Below are 22,072 nucleotides of genomic sequence, written 5' to 3' on the forward strand. Positions count from 1 at the left end.
TCACACCATCATTATCAAGTGGATTGAAACGTTGCTCTTTGCACATTTGGGATGAATAAATAGTTTTCATTTTATCACCATACCTTGAGTGCCACAGCATTTTCCTTGGAACTACGTATGCAGAATCCTGGACCCGGATCCTAGCTGGAGGCACCTACTCACGCTTGGAACTATATATATATATATATATATATATATATATATATATATATATATATATATACACACACAAATCAAAAAATATGTTGCAGTCTCTTGTAATACCTTTTTTATTGGACTAACAGAATTTTGTAGAGACAAGCTTTCAGGATTCCTCCCTTTATCAAGTCCAATAGTCAAGGACTAATGATCAAAGGACTTTATAAATTATCAGGGAGGAATCCCGAAAGCTTGTCTCTACAAAATTCTGTTAGTCCAATAAAAAAGGTATTACAATCTGCATCACTGGACTAATACGGCTACTCACATTTACTATACAGATATACACATACCTGAAGATGGTTTAGAACCCTGTGATGTCACACATGCTTGTGATGATGTCACCGTAAGCTGTACAAGGAGGTGCGCGCCGGCTGCAGTCTCTTCAGTGTGTTTTGCATTCACAACCTGTGGTGCAAAGTGTTTGTTAGAGAGTTTCTATTTGCGATAGAGAATTCAAGATTTTGACCGTTCCTTATCTGAAGAGAGAACCACAAGGTAAGTCTCAGCCTCTTCTATTCATACATACACAGGGCTTTTTGTTTGACAGTTTTTTTTATTGCTGTTGCTTTTTTTTTAGCAAAAAAAAACAAGAAATTAATTTCCAAATGAAATAACAAAAGTTATATTCCTCATAGCATTGTGATAATACTTGGCTTAGGCATTAAACATAATAAAACGCACAGATAGTATCATGACCAGAGCTTTTTCTTGCAAAACTGCTAAAATGCAATTATGCCCAAAAAAGCCCCCAAGAAAAAGAGTCCTAATTCATGAAGTTCTAAAAGATATAAGTCTATGAGAAAGATTTGGTGATGTAGTAAAAGAATGACAGAAAGATTAGGGCAGAAATATAATATTATATAATAGAATTCTGTGTGTACTAACAATAGAAATACTCTGGGTACTCCGAAAGGGAAAACATTTTTCAAATCAACTAGTGGCAGAAAGTCATATAGGGGACGGATAGATCCCAATGAGGTGGGGTAGGTTCATTGTTAGTAAATGTATATAGCAGGATAGCCCAATTGTATCTACAGTATGAAGTTCACATGGCCCAGTGATCATACAGCCAAGCCCTTATAATCCACCATTACTGGGACAGGTTCAGGGTTATCAGATATTACTAGGACCGGACAGGTTCAGGGTTATCAGATATTACTAGGACCGGAGAGGTTCAGGGTTATCAGATATTACTAGGACCGGACAGGTTCAGGGTTATCAGATATTACTAGGACCGGACAGGTTCAGGGTTATCAGATATTACTAGGACCGGACAGGTTCAGGGTTATCAGATATTACTAGGACCGGAGAGGTTCAGGGTTATCAGATATTACTAGGACCGGACAGGTTCAGGGTTATCAGATATTACTAGGACCGGACAGAATCAGGGTTGTCAGATATTACTAGGACCGGACAGGTTCAGGGTTATGAGATATTACTAGGACCGGACAGGTTCAGGGTTATCAGATATTACTAGGACCGGACAGGTTCAGGGTTATCAGATATTACTAGGACCGGACAGGTTCAGGGTTATCAGATATTACTAGGACCGGACAGGTTCAGGGTTATCAGATATTACTAGGACCGGACAGGTTCAGGGTTATCAGATATTACTAGGACCGGACAGGTTCAGGGTTATCAGATATTACTAGGACCGGACAGGTTCAGGGTTATCAGATATTACTAGGACCGGACAGGTTCAGGGTTATCAGATATTACTAGGACCGGACAGGTTCAGGGTTATCAGATATTACTAGGACCGGACAGGTTCAGGGTTATCAGACATTGGTAACCTCAGGGAAGACGTCTCCATATAAAACACTTATAGAGAAGCGTCTTCTTCTGAGGCTGCGCTGGTCTTAGTGTTATCTTGTGGTTCTGTGCTGGACATTTCTGCTCTGTATGAAGGATCTATTGTATAATGACAGGAATGATGACATGTTGTCTAATGTCTTCACTTATCTCTCTCTCTCTAGTGTTTTCAGGCTCTGACCTGTGACCATGGCCTCTCCACAAGACCCATTGCTGAAGGAGGAGGAAGAAGCAATGGAGGACCATAGTGATATGGATGTAGAAAAGGGCGATATCCCTGAGAGGCAGAACCTGCCATCTCTAAGCGTGATGTCCACCGCACGTTCCATCATCACCGTAGTGATCCTCGCCTTTGTTAATTTTCTCATCTATGCAAATCGCTCCAGCGTGGCGGGGGTGCTGCCTTATATACAGAAAGCATATGACACCAATGCTAGTCTGTCCGGTTTATTGAATACATTGTTCATTGGAAGCTACGTGCTGGTCGCACCAATTGCCGGATATTTGGGCGACCACTGTAATAAGAAATATACTGTTTGCGCAGGAGTCATCGTTTGGCTGAGCATGACACTTACCCTGTCATTCATCCCTGACGGGTACTTCCTGCTCTTCCTGCTGACGAGTGGGCTGGTTGGAGCCGGAGAGGCGACTTTCTGCACCATCGCCCCCTCCATCATTGCAGACCTTTTTACAAGTGACCAGCGGACCCGCATGCTGAACGTGTTTTACTCCGTCATACCTGTAGGCTGCGGACTAGGATACATCATCGGGCCCAAAGTGACTGATGCAGCAAGGGGCGATTGGCACTGGGCATTTCGGGTCACCCCTGGCCTGGGCCTCATAGCTGTGGCTTTGATGATTTTGGTCACAAAGGAGCTTCCAAGAACGACTACAAACGGGAAGAAGAACAACAAATCCCAGAAGTTTGCTAAATGGGCGACAGATCTGAAAAAACTATTTAAAAATCGAAGCTTCATGTTAACCACCATGGGATCGACGGCTGTATCCTTCATAGTGGGAGCCATAGGTGTATGGGGTCCGTCATACCTGACCCATGCACGAACACTCCTACAAGAGAAGGACCCTTGCCGTGCTGAACCGTGTGACTATCACGACATCCTAATATTTGGTGTGGTTACAGTCGTTTCTGGCATTCTGGGAGTTGTAGCAGGGACGGAGATAAGTAAAAGATATCGCAAATCCAACCCACGGGCGGACCCGCTTGTGTGTGGATGCGCGATGATGCTCTCCGCCCCTTTTCTTCTGTTGGCATTGACTTTTGGCAACATCAGCCTTGTTGCCACCAACATCTTCATCTTCATCGGAGAGACGCTTCTGTCAGTAAATTTCACCCTCATATCTGACATTATACTAAAAGTAGTAACTCCGTGGAGGAGATCTTCAGCTCTGGCCGTGCAGATGACAATCTATCACCTCCTAGGTGATGCCGGCAGCCCGTACCTCATCGGCCTGATATCTGACACCTACGAACGAGGATATGCCAAATCCCCTCTTCTGATATACCGCAGCCTGGAGTATGCCCTCATGACCTGCACCATAATGGCAGTTATTGGAGGGGCCTTCTTCATGGCCACGGCCCTATATATAGAGAGGGATGAAAAAGAAGCAGAGATGGAATCAGAACCTCCATCATCCTCCTCCTCCTCACTGCTTCCTGCCGATGAGGACCGCGCTTCAGACTGAGGAAAAGTCATTGCTTACCTTTATCTCGTTTACTTCATTAAAAAAAATTAAGAAAAAAATAACTGCATTTGTTCTATGTTCCACCTTACCCCTTATTCTCTACCCAGGGGCGGACACAGACAGCAGAGGGCCCTTGTGCAAAGAATGTGCCTGTGCCCCCCCCCCCCCCCCCCAACATCAATTGTTCAGCACCCCCCCCTCCATGTGTCACTTACTCAGGTGGACCCCCATATGTCACTTGCTGTATACGTTTCTAATTATTTATTAAGGCCTCCCATATGCCGCAGCTCATTAAAGCCCCCCACATTAGGTAGCATAGATTCCCAACATTAGGTAGCATAGATTCCCCACATTAGGTAGCATAGTTTCCTCACATTAGGTAGCATAGTTTCCCCACATTAGGTAGCATAGATTCCCTACATTAGGTAGCAAAGTTTCCCCACATTAGGTAGCATAGTTTCCCCACAATAGGTAGCACAGATTCCCCATATTAGGTAACATAGTTTTCCCACATTAGGTAGCATAGTTTCCCCACATTAGGTAGCACAGATTCCCCACATTAGGTAACATAGTTTCCCCACATTAGGTAGCATAGTTTGCCCACATTAGGTAGCATAGTTTCCCCCCATTAGGTAGCATAGTTTCCCCACAATAGGTAGCACATATTCCCCATATTAGGTAACATAGTTTCCCCACATTAGGTAGCATAGTTTCCCCACATTAGGTAGCACAGATTCCCCACATTAGGTAACATAGTTTCCCCACATTAGGTAGCATAGTTTCCCCACATTAGGTAGCACAGATTCCCCACATCAGGTAACATAGTTTCCCCACATTAGGTAACATAGTTTCCCCACATTAGGTAGCATAGTTTGCCCACATTAGGTAGCACAGATTCCCCACATTAGGTAACATAGTTTCCCCACATTAGGTAGCATAGTTTGCCCACATTAGGTAGCACAGATTCCCCACATTAGGTAACATAGTTTCCCCACATTAGGTAGCATAGCTTCCCCACATTAGGTAGCATACTTTCCCCCACATTAGGTAGCATAGTTTCCCCACATTAGGTAGCACAGATTCCCCACATTAGGTAACATAGTTTCCCCACATTAGGTAGCATAGATTCCTCACATTAGGTAGCCATAGCCCCCCCAAACACACAAACAGACACAGACACACACAGAGACACACTTACCTGCCCTGCACAGCACTTCTCCTCTCCAGCAGCGGCCTGACGAGTGACGTCACTGACGTCCTCCTGAGCGGGTCTGCAGAAGTACGTCACTTGTGCGACGTCCCTCGTCAGACTGTCTAAAGTGCCCGCTGCGCTATTATACCCCGCAGCTGCTTTAGAACAGTGAGCAGCGGCGGCGCCAACCCTACCATGAACCTACTAGGCACAAAAAAAAGGGGGGCAGCAAAATGCCGCCCCTGAAAAGTGCCACCTGGGACTTATGGTCCCACCGGGTCCCATGGTAGGGCCGACCAGAGGTGGCTCTAGACTTTATGAGGCCTTAGGCGAAACTTGAACATGAGGCCCTGCTTTATTTTCTGCTGAAATTACATGGTGGTCCGGCAGTGAGATGGTTATACTGTGACATCACTGTGTATTATCCCTGTACTGTGACATCACTGTGTATTATCTCTGTACTGTGCCATCACTCTGTGTATTATCCCTGTAATGTGACATCACTGTGTATTATCTCTGTACTGTGCCATCACTGTGTATTATCCCTGTACTGTGACGTCACTGTGTATTATCTCTGTACTGTGACATCACTGTGTGTATTATCCCTGTTCTGTGACATCACTGTGTATTATCCCTGTACTGTGACATCACTGTGTGTATTATCCCTGTAATGTGACATCACTGTGTATTATCTCTGTACTGTGCCATCACTCTGTGTATTATCCCTGTACTGTGACATCACTGTGTGTATTATCCCTGTACTGTGACATCACTGTGTATTATCCCTGTACTGTGACATCACTGTGTATTGTCCCTGTACTGTGACATCACTGTGTGTATTATCCCTGTAATGTGACATCACTGTGTATTATCCCTGCACTGTGACATCACTCTGTATATGATCCCTGTACTGTGACATCACTCTGTATTATCCCTGCACTGTGACATCACTCTGTATATTATCCCTGTACTGTGACATCACTCTGTATATTATCCCTGTACTGTGACATCACTGTGTGTATTATCCCTGTACTGTGACATCACTGTGTATTATCCCTGTACTGTGACAACACTGTGTATTATCTCTGTACTGTGACATCACTGTGTATTATCCCTGTACTGTGACATCACTCTGTATATTATCCCTGTACTGTGACATCACTCTGTATATTATCCCTGTACTGTGACATCACTGTGTATTATTCCTGTACTGTGACATCACTGTGTATTATTCCTGTACTGTGACATCACTGTGTATTATTCCTGTACTGTGACATCACTGTGTATTATTCCTGTACTGTGACATCACTGTGTATTATTCCTGTACTGTGACATCACTGTGTGTATTATCTCTGTACTGTGACATAACTGTGTATTATCCCTGTACTGTGACGTCACTGTGTATTATCCCTGTACTGTGACGTCACTGTGTATTATCCCTGTACTATGACATCACTGTGTATATTATCCCTCCCTGTACTGTGACATCACTGTGTGTATTATCTCTGTACTGTGACATCACTGTGTATTATCGCTGTATTGTGACATCGCTGTGTGTATTATCTCTGTACTGTGACATCACTGTGTATTATCCCTGTACTGTGACATCACTGTGTGTATTATCTCTGTACTATGACATCACTGTGTGTATTATCTCTGTACTGTGACATCACTGTGTGTATTATCCCTGTACTGTGACATCACTGTGTATTATCCCTGTACAGTGACATCACTGTGTATTATCCCTGTACTGTGACATCACTGTGTATATTATCCCTGTACTGTGACATCACTGTGTATTATCCCTGTACTGTGACATCACTGTGTATTATGCCTGTACTGTGACATCACTGTGTATTATCCCTGTACTGTGACATCACTGTGTATTATCCCTGTACTGTGACATCACTGTGTATATTATCCCTGTACTGTGACATCACTGTGTGTATTATCCCTGTACTGTGACATCACTGTGTATATTATCCCTGTACTGTGACATCACTGTGTGTATTATCCCTGTACTGTGACATCACTGTGTATATTATCCCTGTACTGTGACATCACTGTGTGTATTATCCCTGTACTGTGACCTCACTGTGTGTATTATCCCTGTACTGTGACATCACTGTGTGTATTATCCCTGTATTGTGACATCACTGTGTATTATCCCTGTACTGTGACATCACTGTGTATTATCCCTGTACTATGACATCACTGTGTATATTATTCCTGTACTGTGACATCACTGTGTGTATTATCCCTGTATTGTGACATCACTGTGTATATTATCCCTGTACTGTGACATCACTGTGTGTATTATCCCTGTACTGTGACCTCACTGTGTGTATTATCCCTGTACTGTGACATCACTGTGTGTATTATCCCTGTACTGTGACATCACTGTGTATTATCCCTGTACTGTGACATCACTGTGTATTATCCCTGTACTGTGACATCACTGTGTATATTATCCCTGTACTGTGACATCACTGTGTGTATTATCCCTGTACTGTGACATCACTGTGTATATTATCTCTGAACTATAACATCACTGTGTGTTATCTCTATACTGCAACATCACTGTTGATACTTACACTGCACTGTGACATCACTGTATATATTAAGCCTGTATACCCTAATGTCACTGTACATATTTACCTTGCACTGCGAGTGACAATACAGGGTAAATATGCACAGTGACATCACAGTTCAGAGTTAATATAAACAGTAATGTTTTCTCCTCTGCTACGATGCACATTGCACACACGGCGCTTTGGCGCCTGAGATCAGGAAACCTCGTGGCGGGACCCCGGAAGGCATACACGGCTATACCCGGTATTTTGGATCACAGTCACTGCACTACTTGCACTTTTAGCAAAACATGTATGTTTTCTCAACCTTGGATTATCAGATGTCTATATATGTCTTGTACATTAAGTTTTTGCATTATTGATTGCACAATATATCAGGATCGCTTTTGTTTATGTATGTAAATCATGCATTTTCCTATGTCACATGACCCAGTGGGCGGTCTATAAATACCCACCTGTATCACTATTATTCACTTGAAAAAGCCAGTGTGAGACTGGTGAAACGTTGTCTATGCACATGATGGAATAAAACCACCTTCTTTGCTACTTGTGGAGTGCTGCATCGTATTTGCTTTATCTAGATATGATATAGATAGATAGATATGAGATAGATAGATATGAGATAGATAGATATGAGTGTTGCTGTGTAAGAGGGGGCGTGAAAGAGGAGTTTCAAAAACTGTGATTATCTGTTGTGCGGAGGGAATCTGTGGAGTGGGTGCAACTGCCTATAGTCCACATTCATATTTTGGGTAAGTTTTTCTCTTTTGCACATAGTGGGATAACTGTTAGAGTTTAAACACCCTTTTTCATTTTATTTTTTTTTCTCTGTTCCACCTCTAGGGGGAGGAGGAGTAGATTGGGCACAGGTGTATAAATCCTAGCTTGGGACTCTTATTGAGAGCTTGCTCTTCTGAGTGTTGCTGTGTGAGAGGGGGCGTGAAAGAGGAGTTTCAAAAACAGGAGTTTGAAAGCAGGAGGTTGAGATCGCTGTGAGTGTTAATTTCTGAACCCACAAGGTCTACAAAAAATTTTAAGTGTAATTTTGACTGTCTGTTTTTTCCTATACATTTGTGAAATCCCCATAACTAGATGGCCTCCATGTTGGAAAATGCAGTCCAATGTACATCCTGTTGAATGTATGCAATCCTTGAACAACAGTTTGAGGGTGCATATTGTTGTGCGAGATGTGTGCTAGTTGTCCGTTTGGAAGCCCAGATCCTGCATCTAGAGGGGCGACTGGCAACAATGAGAAGCATTAACAACATGGAGAGGAGTCTCGTGCTCACTGAGCAGGCACTCTCGGGAATAGAGGTGGGGGAGGACAGTGGGACGGAGTTGCAGGACAGTCAGGCAGTTAGCTGGGTTACAGTTAGAAAGAGGGGTAGGGGAAAAAGTGTCAGGGAGGCTAGTCCTGAACTGGCACACCCCAACAAGTTTGCCCGCTTGGCAGATGAGGGGGATGCCATTACAGAGCTAGCAGAACTGCAGCAGGATACCGCCTCTGACCGCCAGGAGGGGTGTCTGCTCCAGTAAGGAGGGAGGGAGGAGTACAGGGCAGGCCAGACAGGTACTAGTGGTGGGGGACTCAATTATTAGGGGGACAGACAGGGCAATCTGTCACAAAGACAGGGATCGCCGAACAGTGTGTTGTCTGCCTGGCGCACGAGTTCGGCACATCGCGGATCGGGTTGACAGGTTGCTGGGCGGGGCTGGAGAGGACCCAGCAGTCATGGTACATATTGGCACCAATGACAAAGTAAGAGGTAGGTGGAGTGTCCTTAAAAATGATTTCAGGGACTTAGGCCGCAAGCTTAAGGCAAGGACCTCCAAGGTAGTATTTTCTGAAATATTACCAGTACCACGAGCCACACCAGAGAGGCAGCGGGAGATCAGGGAGGTAAACAAGTGGCTCAGAAGCTGGTGTAGGAAGGAAGGGTTTGGGTTCATGGAGAACTGGGCTGACTTCGCTGTCGGTTACCGGCTCTACCATAGGGACGGGCTACACCTCAATGGGGAGGGTGCTGCTGTGCTTGGGGAGAAGATGGCTAGAAGGGTGGAGGAGAGTTTAAACTAGGGACTTGGGGGAAGGGAACCTACAGCAAAGAGGTGGAAGATAGTGTAGATAGAGAGGTGGGAATTATAAATGTACCTGGGGGTGGAGCAGAGGGAGGGGTTAGAATAGTTAATAGGAATAGGCTTCATAGGAAAATAAAACTTACACCCTTGAATCCCATTAACCCCAATAACATAAAGGATGGAAATGTAAAGTGTATGTTCACAAATGCCAGAAGCCTAGCAAATAAAATGGGGGAGCTTGAGGCCTTTATACTGGAGGAACATATTGATATAGTTGGGGTCACTGAGACATGGCTGGACTCCTCGCATGACTGGGCTGTCAATCTGCAGGGGTTTACATTGTTTAGCAAGGATAGAATGAACAGAAAAGGTGGTGGAGTCTGTCTGTATGTAAGAAGTGGTATGAAAGTCAGTGTGAACGATGCCATAGTGTGTGATGATTCTGAGGAGGTGGAATCATTGTGGGTAGAATTACAAAAGGAGGGAAATACTGAAAAAATAATATTTGGGGTAATCTACAGACCCCCTAATATCACTGAAGAGATAGAAGGTCGGCTTCATAAACAAATAGAGAGGGCCGCCCGGGCAGGTACAGTGGTAATAATGGGAGATTTTAACTATCCAGATATAGATTGGGGTCCGGGGTTGGCTAAAACTACAAAGGGGCGTCAATTCCTAAAGTTATTGCAGGATAATTTTATGGGCCAGTTTGTGGAGGACCCAACAAGAAGTGATGCCTTGTTGGATCTGATCATTTCCAACAACGCAGAGCTGATTGGTAATGTAACTGTGCGGGAAAACCTTGGTAATAGCGACCACAATATAGTTACTTTTGACTTAAAATGTAGAAAACAAAGACAGGCGGGGAAGGCAAAAACATATAACTTTAAAAAGGCAAATTTCCCTGGGCTGAGAGCTGCACTACAGGACATAGACTGGGGGGAGGTGTTCTCAAATACTGATACAGAAGGTAAATGGGACATCTTTAAATCAACTCTAAATAACTATACAGCTAAATATATACCAAAGGGGAACAAATATAAACGATTAAAACTAAATCCTACATGGCTGACACATGATGTTAAAAGAGCAATAAACAACAAAAAAATTGCCTTCAAAAAATACAAATCTGATGGGTCAGCGATAACATTTAAACAGTACAAAGAGCTTAATAAAATCTGTAAAAATGTAATAAAAACAGCAAAAATTCAAAACGAGAGACAGGTGGCCAAAGAAAGCAAAACTAATCCTAAATATTTTTTTAGATATATAAATGCAAAAAAACCAAGGACAGAGCATGTAGGACCCCTTAATAATGATAATGGGGAGGTTGTCACAGGCGATCAAGAGAAGGCGGAGCTACTGAATGGGTTCTTTAGTTCTGTATACACTATGGAAAAAGGAGCTGACATTGGCCAGGTCAGTGCTGGTAACACATCATGTAATGTACTGAACTGGCCTAATGTAGAGATGGTACAAGGTAAGTTAAGTAAAGTAAATGTAAGCAAATCTCCAGGGCCAGATGGACTACACCCAAGAGTTCTTAGAGAGGTAAGTTCAGTAATATCTGTACCCCTGTTCATGATATTTAGAGATTCTCTGGTGTCTGGTATTGTGCCAAGGGACTGGCGCAAGGCGAATGTGGTGCCAATCTTCAAAAAGGGCTCTAGGTCTTCCCCAGGAAACTATAGACCGGTAAGTTTAACGTGCATTGTGGGTAAATTGTTTGAAGGACTTATAAGGGATTACATACAGGAATACATAGGGGATAATTGTATTATAAGTGATAGCCAGCATGGGTTTACTAAGGATAGAAGTTGTCAAACCAATCTAATTTGCTTTTATGAAGAGGTGAGTAGAAGCCTTGACAGAGGAATGGCTGTGGATATAGTGTTTCTGGATTTTGCTAAAGCATTTGATACTGTCCCTCATAGACGTCTGACAGGTAAGTTAAGGTCTTTGGGTTTGGTAACTTTAGTTTGTAACTGGATTGAACACTGGCTCATGGATCGTACCCAGAGAGTGGTGGTCAATGATTCGTACTCTGATTGGTCCCCGGTTATTAGTGGTGTACCCCAAGGTTCAGTACTGGGACCGCTGTTGTTTAATTTATTTATCAATGATATAGAGGATGGTATTAACAGCTCTGTTTCTATCTTTGCAGATGACACCAAGCTTTGTAGCACGGTACAGTCTATAGAGGATGTGCATAAGTTACAAGATGACTTGGATAGACTAAGTGTCTGGGCATCCACTTGGCAAATGAGGTTCAATGTGGATAAATGTAAAGTTATGCATCTGGGTACTAATAACCTGCATGCGTCGTATGTCTTAGGGGGGATTAAACTGGCAGAGTCACTGGTAGAGAAGGATCTGGGTGTACTTGTAGATCACAGACTACAGAATAGCATGCAATGTCAGGCTGCTGCTTCCAAAGCCGGCAGGATATTGTCATGTATAAAAAGAGGCATGGACTCAAGGGACAGGGACATAATACTCCCCCTTTATAAAGCATTGGTACGGCCTCACCTGGAATATGCTGTTCAGTTTTGGGCACCTGTCCATAAAAGGGACACTGCGGAGTTGGAAAGGGTGCAGAGACGCCCGACTAAACTAATATGGGGCATGGAACATCTTAGCTATGAGGAGCGATTAAAGGAGTTACAATTGTTTAGTCTTGAGAAGAGACGTTTGAGGGGGGATATGATAAACGTATATAAGTATATAAATGGCCCATACAAAAAATATGGAGAAAAACTGTTCCAGGTTAAACCCCCCCCCAAAGGACGAGGCACTCCCTCCGTCTGGAGAAGAAAAAGTTTAGTCTCAAGGGGCGACACGCCTTCTTTACCATGAGAACTGTAAATTTATGGAACGGTCTACCTCAGGAACTGGTCACAGCAGGAAAAATTAACAGCTTTAAAACAGGATTAGATACATTCCTGGAACAAAATAACATTAATGCTTATGAAGAAATATAAAATCCCATCCCTTCCCCAATATCGCGCCACACCCCTACCCCTTAATTCCCTGGTTGAACTTGATGGACCTATGTCTTTTTTCGACCGTATTAACTATGTAACTATATATAGATGGATAGATAGATAAAAAAAAAAAAAACTCCAGAAGAGCAGTACAACAAAATTAAGAAAACCAATGCAATGGTGCACGCTGGGTGTGGACCTTGGTGAGAGGTCCACTTGTACTAGAAAAAAGCAAGAGACCAGCAGCACACAGAACAATTAGTGCAAAAAAGGTGGAGATTTATTGCATTATCCCAGTGTACAAAAGAAGCGACGTTTCAGCGACCTCTCATCGCCGTTCTCAAGGAGCTTGTACACTGGGATAATGCAATAAATCTCCACCTTTTTTGCACTAATTGTTCTGTGTGCTGCTGGTCTCTTGCGTTTTTTATTTTTTTTATTTTTTTTTGGATAGATAGATAGATAATAGATAGATGATTGATATAGATCAGTGTTTCCCAACTAGGGGGGCCTCCAGCTGTTGCAAAACTACAACTCCCAGTATGCTCATAAAGCCAAAGGAATGCTGGGAGTTGTAGTTTTGCAACAGCTGGAGGCCCCCTGATTGGGAATCTGGTCTATCTATCTATATCATATAAATTTATCTATATCATATCCATCTATCTATATCATATCCATCTATCTCCTATCTATCTGTCTATATCATATCTATCTATCATCTATCTATCTATATCATATCTATGTATCTATCATCTATCTATCGATCTGTCTATCATCTATCTATCCATCTATTTATGTATTAGATATGAGATAGATAGATATGAGATAGATAGATATGAGATAGATATGAGGATAGACAGATAGATATGAGAAAGATAGATAGATAGATAGATGCATAAATAGATGGATATAGATAGATGGATGGATGGAAAGATTTGAGATAGATAGATAGATAGATAGATATGAGATAGATATGAGATAGATAGATATGAGAGAGATAGAGAGATAGATAGATAGATATGAGATAGATATATAGATATGAGATAGATAGATAGATATGAGATAGATATGAGGATAGATAGATAGATATGAGAAAGATAGATAGATGCATAAATAGATGGATATAGATAGATAGATGGATGAATAGATATGAGATAGATAGGAGATAGATATATAATAGATTGATAGATAGATAGATCAGTGTTTCCCAACCTGGGGGCCTCAAGCTGTTGCAAAACTACAACTCCCAGTATGCTCATAAAGCCAAAGGAATGCTGGGAGTTGTTGTTTTGCAACAGCTGGAGGCCCCCTGGTTGGGAAACACTGAACTACCTCCCACTGTCTCCTACAACTTTCCCCCTCTCCCCCAAGCAAGTTACTTACTTTAACCCCTTAAGGACCAGGCCATTTTACACCTTAGGACCAGAGCGTTTTTTGCACATCTGACCACTGTCACTTTAAACATTAATAACTCTGGAATGCTTTTAGTTATCAATCTGATTCCGAGATTGTTTTTTCGTGACATATTCTACTTTAACATAGTGGTAAAATTTTGTGATAACTTGCATCCTTTCTTGGTGAAAAATCCCAAAATTTGTTGAAAAATTTGAAAATTTAGCATTTTTCTAACTTTGAAGCTCTCTGCTTGTAAGGAAAATGGATATTCAAAATATTTTTTTATTTTATTCACATTTCCAATATGTCTACTTTATGTTTGCATCATAAAATTGACGTGTTTTTACTTTTGGAAGACACCAGAGGGCTTCAAAGTTCAGCAGCAATTTTCCAATTTTTCACAAAATTTTGAACCTTGCTTTTTTTCAGAGACCAGTTCAGGTTTGAAGTGGATTTGAAGGGTCTTCCCATTAGAAATACCCCACAAATGACCCCATTATAAAAACTACACCCCCCAAAGTATTCAAAATGACAATCAGTAAGTGTTTTAACCCTTTAGGTGTTTCATAGGAATAGCAGCAAAGTGAAGGAGAAAATTCACAATCTTTATTTTTTACACTCACATGTTCTTTTAGACCCAATTTTTTAATTTTTACAAGGGGTAAAAGGAGAAAATGTAAAATGTAAGCACATACCTCATATGTCTATGTAAAGTGTTCGGCGGGCGCAGTAGAGGGCTCAGAAGCGAAGGAGCGACAAGGGGATTTTGGAGAGTACGTTTTTCAGAAATGGTTTTTGGCGGCATGTTGCATTTAGGAAGCCCCTATGGTGCCAGAACAGCAAAAATAACCCACATGGCATACCATTTTGGAAACTAGACCCCTTGGGGAACGTAACAAGGAATAAAGTGAGCCTTAATACCCCACATGTGTTTCACAACTTTTGCATATGTAAAAAAAATATTTTTTTTTTCACTAAAATGTGTGTTTCCCCCCAAATTTCACATTTTTCAAGGGTTAATAGCAGAAAATACCCCCCAAAATATGTAACCCCATCTCTTCTGAGTATGGAGGTACCCCATAAGTTGGCATGAAGTGCATTACGGGCGAACTACAATGCTTCGAAGAGAAGGAGTGATATTTGACTTTTTGAGAGCAAATTTTGCTCGGGGGGCATGTCGCATTTAGGAAGCCCCTATGGTGCCAGAACAGCAAAAAAAAAACACATGGCATACCATTTTGGAAACTAGACCCCTTGAGGAACGTAACAAGGAATAAAGTGAGCCTTAATACCCCACACTGGTTTCACGACTTTTGCATATGTAAAAAAATATATATTTTTTTCACTAAAATGTGTGTTTCCCCCCAAATTTCACATTTTTGCAAGGGTTAATAGCAGAAAATACCCCCCAAAATTTGTAACCCCATCTCTTCTGAGTATGGAGGTACCCCATAAGTGGACCTGAAGTGCACTACGTGCGAACTACAATGCTCAGAAGAGGAGGAGCACCATTGAGCTTTTGGAAAGAGAATTCGTTTGGAATGGTAGTCAGGGGCCATGTGCATTTACAAAGCCCCCCCGTGGTGCCAGAACAGTGGACCCCCCCACATGTGACCCCATTTTGGAAACTACACCCCTCACAGAATTTAATAAGTGGTGCAGTGAGCATTTACACCCCACTGGCGTTTGACAGATCTTTGGGACAGTGGGCTGTGCAAATGGAAAATTACATTTTTCATTTTCACGGATCACTGTTCCAAAAATCTGTCAGACACCTGTGGGGCGTAAATGCTCACTGCGCCCCTTATTACATTACATGAGGGGTGTAGTTTCCGAAATGGGGTCACATATGGGGTAGGTCCATTGTTCTGGTACCATGGGGGCTTTGTAAACACAAGTGGCCTTCAATTCCGGACAAATTTTCTCTTCAAAATCCCAATGGCGCTCCTTCTCTTCTGAGCATTGTAGTGCACCCATAGAGCACTTTACATTCACATATGGGGTATGCGCTTACTCAGAAGAAATTGGGTTACAAATTTTGGGGGGCTTTTTTTTATTTTCCCTTGTGAAAATGAAAAATTTAGGGTGACACCAGCATTTTAGTGAAATTTTTTTTTTTTCACTTTCCCATCCAACTTTAATGAAAATTTGTCAAACACCTGTGGGGTGTTATGGCTCACTATACCCCTCCTTACGTTCCGTGAGGGGTGTCGTTTCCAAAATGGGGTCACATGTCTGTATTTATTGTTTTGTGTTTATGTCAGAACCACTGTAAAATCAGCCACCCCTGTGCAAATCACCAATTTAGGCCTCAAATGTACATGGTGTGCTCTCACTCCTGAGCCTTGTTGTGCGTCCGCAGAGCATTTTACGCCCACATATGGGGTATCTCCGTACTCAGGAGAAATTGCGTTACAAATTTTGGGTGTCTTTTTTTCCTTTTACCTCCCGTGAAAATAAAAAGTAAAGGACAACACCAGCATGTTAGTGTAAAAAAAATTTTTTTTTTACACTAACAGGCTGGTGTAGACCCCAACTTTTCTTTTTCATAAGGGGTAAAAGGAAAAAAAGCCCCCAAAATTAGTAACACAATTTCTCCCGAGTTCGGAGATACCCCATATGTGGCACTAAACTGTTTCCTTGAAATACGACAGGGCTCCGAAGTGAGAGAGCGCCATGCGCATTTGAGGACTAAATTAGGGATTGCACAGGGGTGGACATAGGGGTATTCTACGCCAGTGATTCCCAAACAGGGTGCCTCCAGCTGTTGCTAAACTCCCAGCATGCCTGGACAGTCAGTGGCTGTCCGTAAATGCTGGGAGTTGTTGTTTTGCAACAGCTGGAGGCTCTGTTTTGGAAACACTGCCGTACAATACGTTTTTTATTTTTTATTAGGGGGACAGTGTAAGGGGGTGTATATGTTGTGTTTTACTCTTTATTATGTGTAAGTGTAGTGTTTTTAGGGTACATTCACACTGGCGGGTTTACAGTGAATTTACCGCTAGGAGTTTGCGCTGCGGTGAAAAATTTGCCACAGCCCAAACTTGAAGCAGAAAACTTACTGTAAACCCGCCAGTGTGAATGTACCCTGTACGTTCACATGGGGGGGCAAACCTCCAGCTGTTTCAAAACTACAACTCCTAGCATGTACTGACAGACCGTGCATGCTGGGAGTTGTACTTTTGCAACAGCTGGAGGCACACTGGTTGGAAAACCTTCAGTTAGGTTCTGTTACCTAACTCAGTATTTTCCAACCAGTGTGCCTCCAGCTGTTGCAAAACTTCAACTCCCAGCATGTACTGATCGCCGAAAGGCATGCTGGGAGATGTAGTTATGCAACAGCTGGAGGGATCGCAACTACAACTCCCAGCATGCAGAGACAGCTGTTTGCTGTTTAGGCTTGCTGGGAGTTGCAGTTTTGCAACATCTGTAGAGCTATAGTTTAGAGACCACTGCATAGTGGTCTCCAAACTGTGGACCTCCAGATGTTGCAAAACTACAACTCCCAGCATGGCCAGACAGCAAACTGCTGTCTGGGCATGCTGGGAGTTGTAGTTTTGCAAGATCTGGAGGTGCACAGTATAGAGATCACTTTGCAGTGGTCTCAAACTGTAGACCTCCAGCTGTTGCAAAACTGCAACTCCCAGCAAGCCTAAACAGCTCTCTGGGCATGCTGGGAGTTGTAGTTTTGCAACATCTGGAGGGTTACAGTTTAGAGACCACTATAGTGGTCTCAGACTGTAGCCCTCCAGATGTTGCTAAGTAACTCACCGGCTTCCGTTGGATCCAGGGAGCTGTGTCGCGGTCCTCTTCTTCCGCCGATCGTCGCCCGCTGCCGCCGCTGATCGTCGCCGCTGCCGTCGCCGATGGGTAAGTGGATCTTCGGCGCCGGTCCCTGACGGTTTCCCCGTCCTGCCCCGCCTATTGTGGGAGGGCAGGACGGGGAAACCGAAAGTAAACCCCTCCGCCCCCGATCTGCTATTGGTGGTCGCGTCTAGACCACCAATAGCAGAGATAGGAGGGGTGGCAACCCTGCCACCTCACTCCTATCGCTACAGGGGGATCGTGGGTGTCTAGGACACCCGCGATCCCCCTTCTATTCCGGGTCACCGGGTCACCATAGACCCGCATGACCCGGAATCGGCGCAAATCGCAAGTGTGAATTCACTTGCGATTTGCGCCGATCGCCGACATGGGGGGGTCTAATGACCCCCCTGGGCATTTGAGCGGGGTGCCTGCTGATAGATATCAGCAGTCACCCCGGCGCGATCCCCGCCCGGCGCGCGGCGGGGACCGAAATTCCCACGGGCGTACAGGTACGCCCTTGGTCCTTAAGTACCAGGGAGCAAAGGCGTACCTGTACGCCCTTGGTCCTTAAGGGGTTAAAAGGGCAGCATGAGCAGTGGGCACTGGGCAGGTAAGTCTTCCATACTGGTGGTGTCCGGGCCTGTATACACACAGCGGGCCTGCTCCACAAGGTCCAGCAGCAGCATACAGGGGAGGGGGAGGAGCTTCCCGTCTGCTCTTCCCAGTCTGCATAGCGTGGCCCATGCGTGGTGACAGGGCTGCTGGCTGAAGGCTTATTTTAAAAAAGGATACCAGAGTAGATGGCTCCGGGGGGCGGGGGGTGCAGCGGGGGCTCGTGCCCCTTACTGGTGGCCATGAGAGCTGCTAGTGACCTACTGCTGCTAGAGGGGGCACAAGGGGGTGGTGGCAGTCATGATGGCCGTGCCCCCCCCCCCCCCCCTAGAGACGCCACTGGCTGCAGGGATGGTTGAACGCAGCGTCCATCCGGGTGCTCTCAAACTTGCTGTGGTTGGGGAGTATGCGGTGGTATGTGGCCTAATGCTCGCCTCTGGGGCTGGACCTGGAGAGGGCAGCGGGCCCCCTCTCATGCTGGGCCCCTGTGCAGCTGAACCGGCTGCACAGGCGATATGTCCGCCCCTGACGGTCACTAACATGTCACATGACACCAGGAAAAGAAAATGGCTAATGACTTCTTATACAGGCTGTTAACTCTCTACTTTACATTGTAGCACAGAGTCATTTCTTCAGCATTGTTACTCAGCTTGCTCACTTCCAGTGCCAAATTCTGTTGGGTGGCTGTGGGTCCTGCTGAAGGTCTCATCCACTTCCTCCTTTTCTGATCCATCGCCTGTCTTCACCATGGCCCTGGTGGTTTGGACCAAGGCTCTACAGCTCTGGCATGAGATTGCTAAAACAACTGATGTGGTGGACCACCGTTGTATGGCGGGACCACAGTTGTAGCAGTGTAGGTGGTGGGGCCAAATGATATTATCCCCTGGGGCAAGATGTTATTAACCCCCTAGTGTTCGTGACGCCAGAGTGGTTTTCGGGTACCGGAACCACACGAACGGTATCTCCGCTATTTCAATGGCTAGTTAAGGAAAGGAGAGTCCACAACCAATTATGGTTTAATGGAGGCTTTAATGAGTTTAAGACAGATGGTATTATCTTCACAGCTAGGCCAGATTCCCAGAGAGGTGGCCAGGAACTCAGAAGACCTTGCAGCTTGCTGGGACCAATTATACCTGTAATAGATTTGAGACAATTATCTTGAGACTTGACTATATGCAGGACTTGACTACTTGTAGTGACAGCAGGCATAGACTTTTGACTTACTGGAATGACTGTAGCTTTGTGGCTTTCCAGGTAGCAGGTCACTTGCACTGAGATCTCTGGTGTTTGCTGTGCTCAGTAGCAGATGAAATATGATCTCAAAAGAGAGAAGAGAGAGAATTGTAATGGCCCCCCTTTTTATAGTGGGGGGGCTGGACTAAAGCCCATTGGTCAAGCTGCGGGTCATAGGTTAAGCTAATGCTCTCTGGGAGAACATGTGACAACAAATCACGTGACTGCATAACATAGCATGTGACAGATTTTACAGGTCCCTGAGACAACCTCTCATAGGTCCTCTGATCTATCTATACATTAGGATCCTGTCTATACATATATATATATATATATATATATATATATATTCTATACTATCTATATATTCCTCAACATATGATGGTGATTCGTTCCAAATGAATCATCGCTACTTGAATCCATCGCATGTTGAGGGATCCGTGCAATAGTAATATAGAAAAGTTATACTCACTTGTCCCCGCCGCTCCGGACCATCACCACTGCCCTGGTCGTCGCTGTCATCACGTCCCTGGGGTGTCCTCGCTGCTCCGAACCGTCACCGCTGCCCTGGTCGTCGCTGTCATCACGTCCCTGGGGTGTCCTCGCTGCTCCGGACCGTCACCGCTGCCCTGGTCGTCGCTGTCATCACGTCCCTGGGGTGTCCTTGCTGCTTGGGACTGTCACCGCTGTCCTGGATTGTTGCTCTCCATCGCTGTCATGACGTCGCTGCGTACGCCGCTCCTATTGGATGACGGGACGGCTTGCGTGGTGACGTGATGATGACGAAGGAGAGCGATGGCCATGCAGCGGAGCCCGAAGAGGAGGTCCAGAACGTTGGAGACAGGTGAGTGACACTCACCGGAGCACACGGGGCACCTTAAACGGCTATCCAGCAGCAGCAGTCTGCGCTGCCGGATAGCCGTTTATGCGATGGCCCCGACATACAAAAGCATTGTATGCTGATGCTGCCTTCAACATGTGATGGCCTCTGAGAGGACATCGTATGTTGAAATAATCGTATGTCGGAGCCATCGTAGGTCAGGGAATCACTGTACATTAAATCAGTATACACAACATTCTGGAAACAACAGAAGGAGACCCTGCAGGGGAGCCCCCAGGTCACTGAGGGTCTCAACCTGACAGGGCATAAGGGGTACTGGGACATCACACTGGTATCCACAGATGATATCAGGCCTTGCAGCCTATTGAAAGTGTAATTGTTCTGCTATGCTTTGCCTGCTGTTTGAGATTCACCCATTAGTAACCCCTGTTAGACAGGTTCTAACCAAAGAGCTATCCCCTCTCTTTGAGTGACTAATCTTTTTCTGTGGGGTTTAGGCCACTGAAGGCCCATATTAATGATGAAATCATTTGCAGCAATTCTCGATTTGCCACGATTTGCAGCAATTCTCATTTTGCAGTAATTCACACATTGTCCCTAATTTCCATGGATTAACACAAGGTTGATAAAGAATGGTGGGTTATGACTGATGGGCCCTACAAGAGGAAGCCATGAATTTAAAAAAACAGGAACAACTGTCTACAGGCTTCTTATGACATTGGGCGTATCATGAGCCAAGATAAATAGAACGTGAACATGTCACATTCACGTTTTCTTGGTGGGAAGAAGGGTCCTGTTAGCTTTCCAGTCCAGAATTAAGAGTGTGGTCCCTTTTAAACTTTAGCCACTGGTTTAGCCATTGGTCCCTTTTTAACTATGGCCACTGGTTTAGGAGTTACTTCTGTCCAAGGGTCCTTTCTGTTCTTTACAGTGGAGGACGCTGGCTCTTCAATGAAGGGCAACAACGTTTTATGATCTCTGCAAGTATAAACACAAATTTTCTGCTTAAAGAGGACCTCACAGAGTGGTTTGATGTATTCTCCCTTGTCCAGGAGCACCTTCAAAACCCCCAGGCACAGGTAAGAGAAAAGTAAATGTAGTCCCAATAGGTACTTGACTTGGCCTGTTCTTCAAGAGCGGTGTAGGTTTTAGGTCTTCTGTTAAGCTTTGACAGTGTAGCAGAAGACCTGTAAACAAGGATAATATACTAACATGAAGGGAAACAGTGACTCCTTGTGTCCACTGTTAGTCATTACATACAAAAAAAAAATTTGTCAGGGATATTGGATTGAATTTATCATTGTATGTAGACTCAATTTTTGCTCTAAATTTGCCTGATGGTCGGCAATCTTCTCATGGTTCTGTAGGAATGTCCGAATCAAGTTGCTGTGACGTTTGGTGAAAAGTCGCAAAAAAAAAAAAAAAGTTGCAAAGCCCTCGTCTCAAACCTACGCCAACAAGACCTGACTTACAAAGCTAGCTATGGACAGCATTTGTAAATAGTCACGCAAATTATTGCAATAGGTTAAAAAGCCATCTAAGGCTGGGTTCACACTACGTTTTTCAACTAAGGTTCCCGCATACGTTTTCTATCAAAAACCGTATGGGGAAAAAACGGATG

General features: G+C 44.2%; 1 protein-coding gene across 1 annotated transcript; it reads left to right on the forward strand.

Moving 5' to 3' along the window:
* The first annotated feature begins 441 nt into the window (after nt 1–441).
* Nucleotides 442–3,747, forward strand: LOC130300889 (protein spinster homolog 1-like). Its single transcript, XM_056551579.1, has 2 exons — nt 442–696; nt 2,178–3,747. Exon 2 carries the CDS (start codon nt 2,203–2,205, stop codon nt 3,715–3,717), a length of 1,515 nt encoding a protein of 504 aa, XP_056407554.1. The 5' UTR covers nt 442–696; nt 2,178–2,202; the 3' UTR covers nt 3,718–3,747.
* Nucleotides 3,748–22,072: the final 18,325 nt, after the last annotated feature.

Source organism: Hyla sarda, chromosome 1 (assembly GCF_029499605.1).
Source record: "Hyla sarda isolate aHylSar1 chromosome 1, aHylSar1.hap1, whole genome shotgun sequence".
NCBI lineage: Eukaryota > Metazoa > Chordata > Amphibia > Anura > Hylidae > Hyla > Hyla sarda.

Coding starts and splice junctions, on each gene's coding strand:
- LOC130300889 (XM_056551579.1), top strand. CDS start 2,203: ATGGCCTCTCCACAAGACCCATTGCTGAAGGAGGAGGAAGAAGCAATG.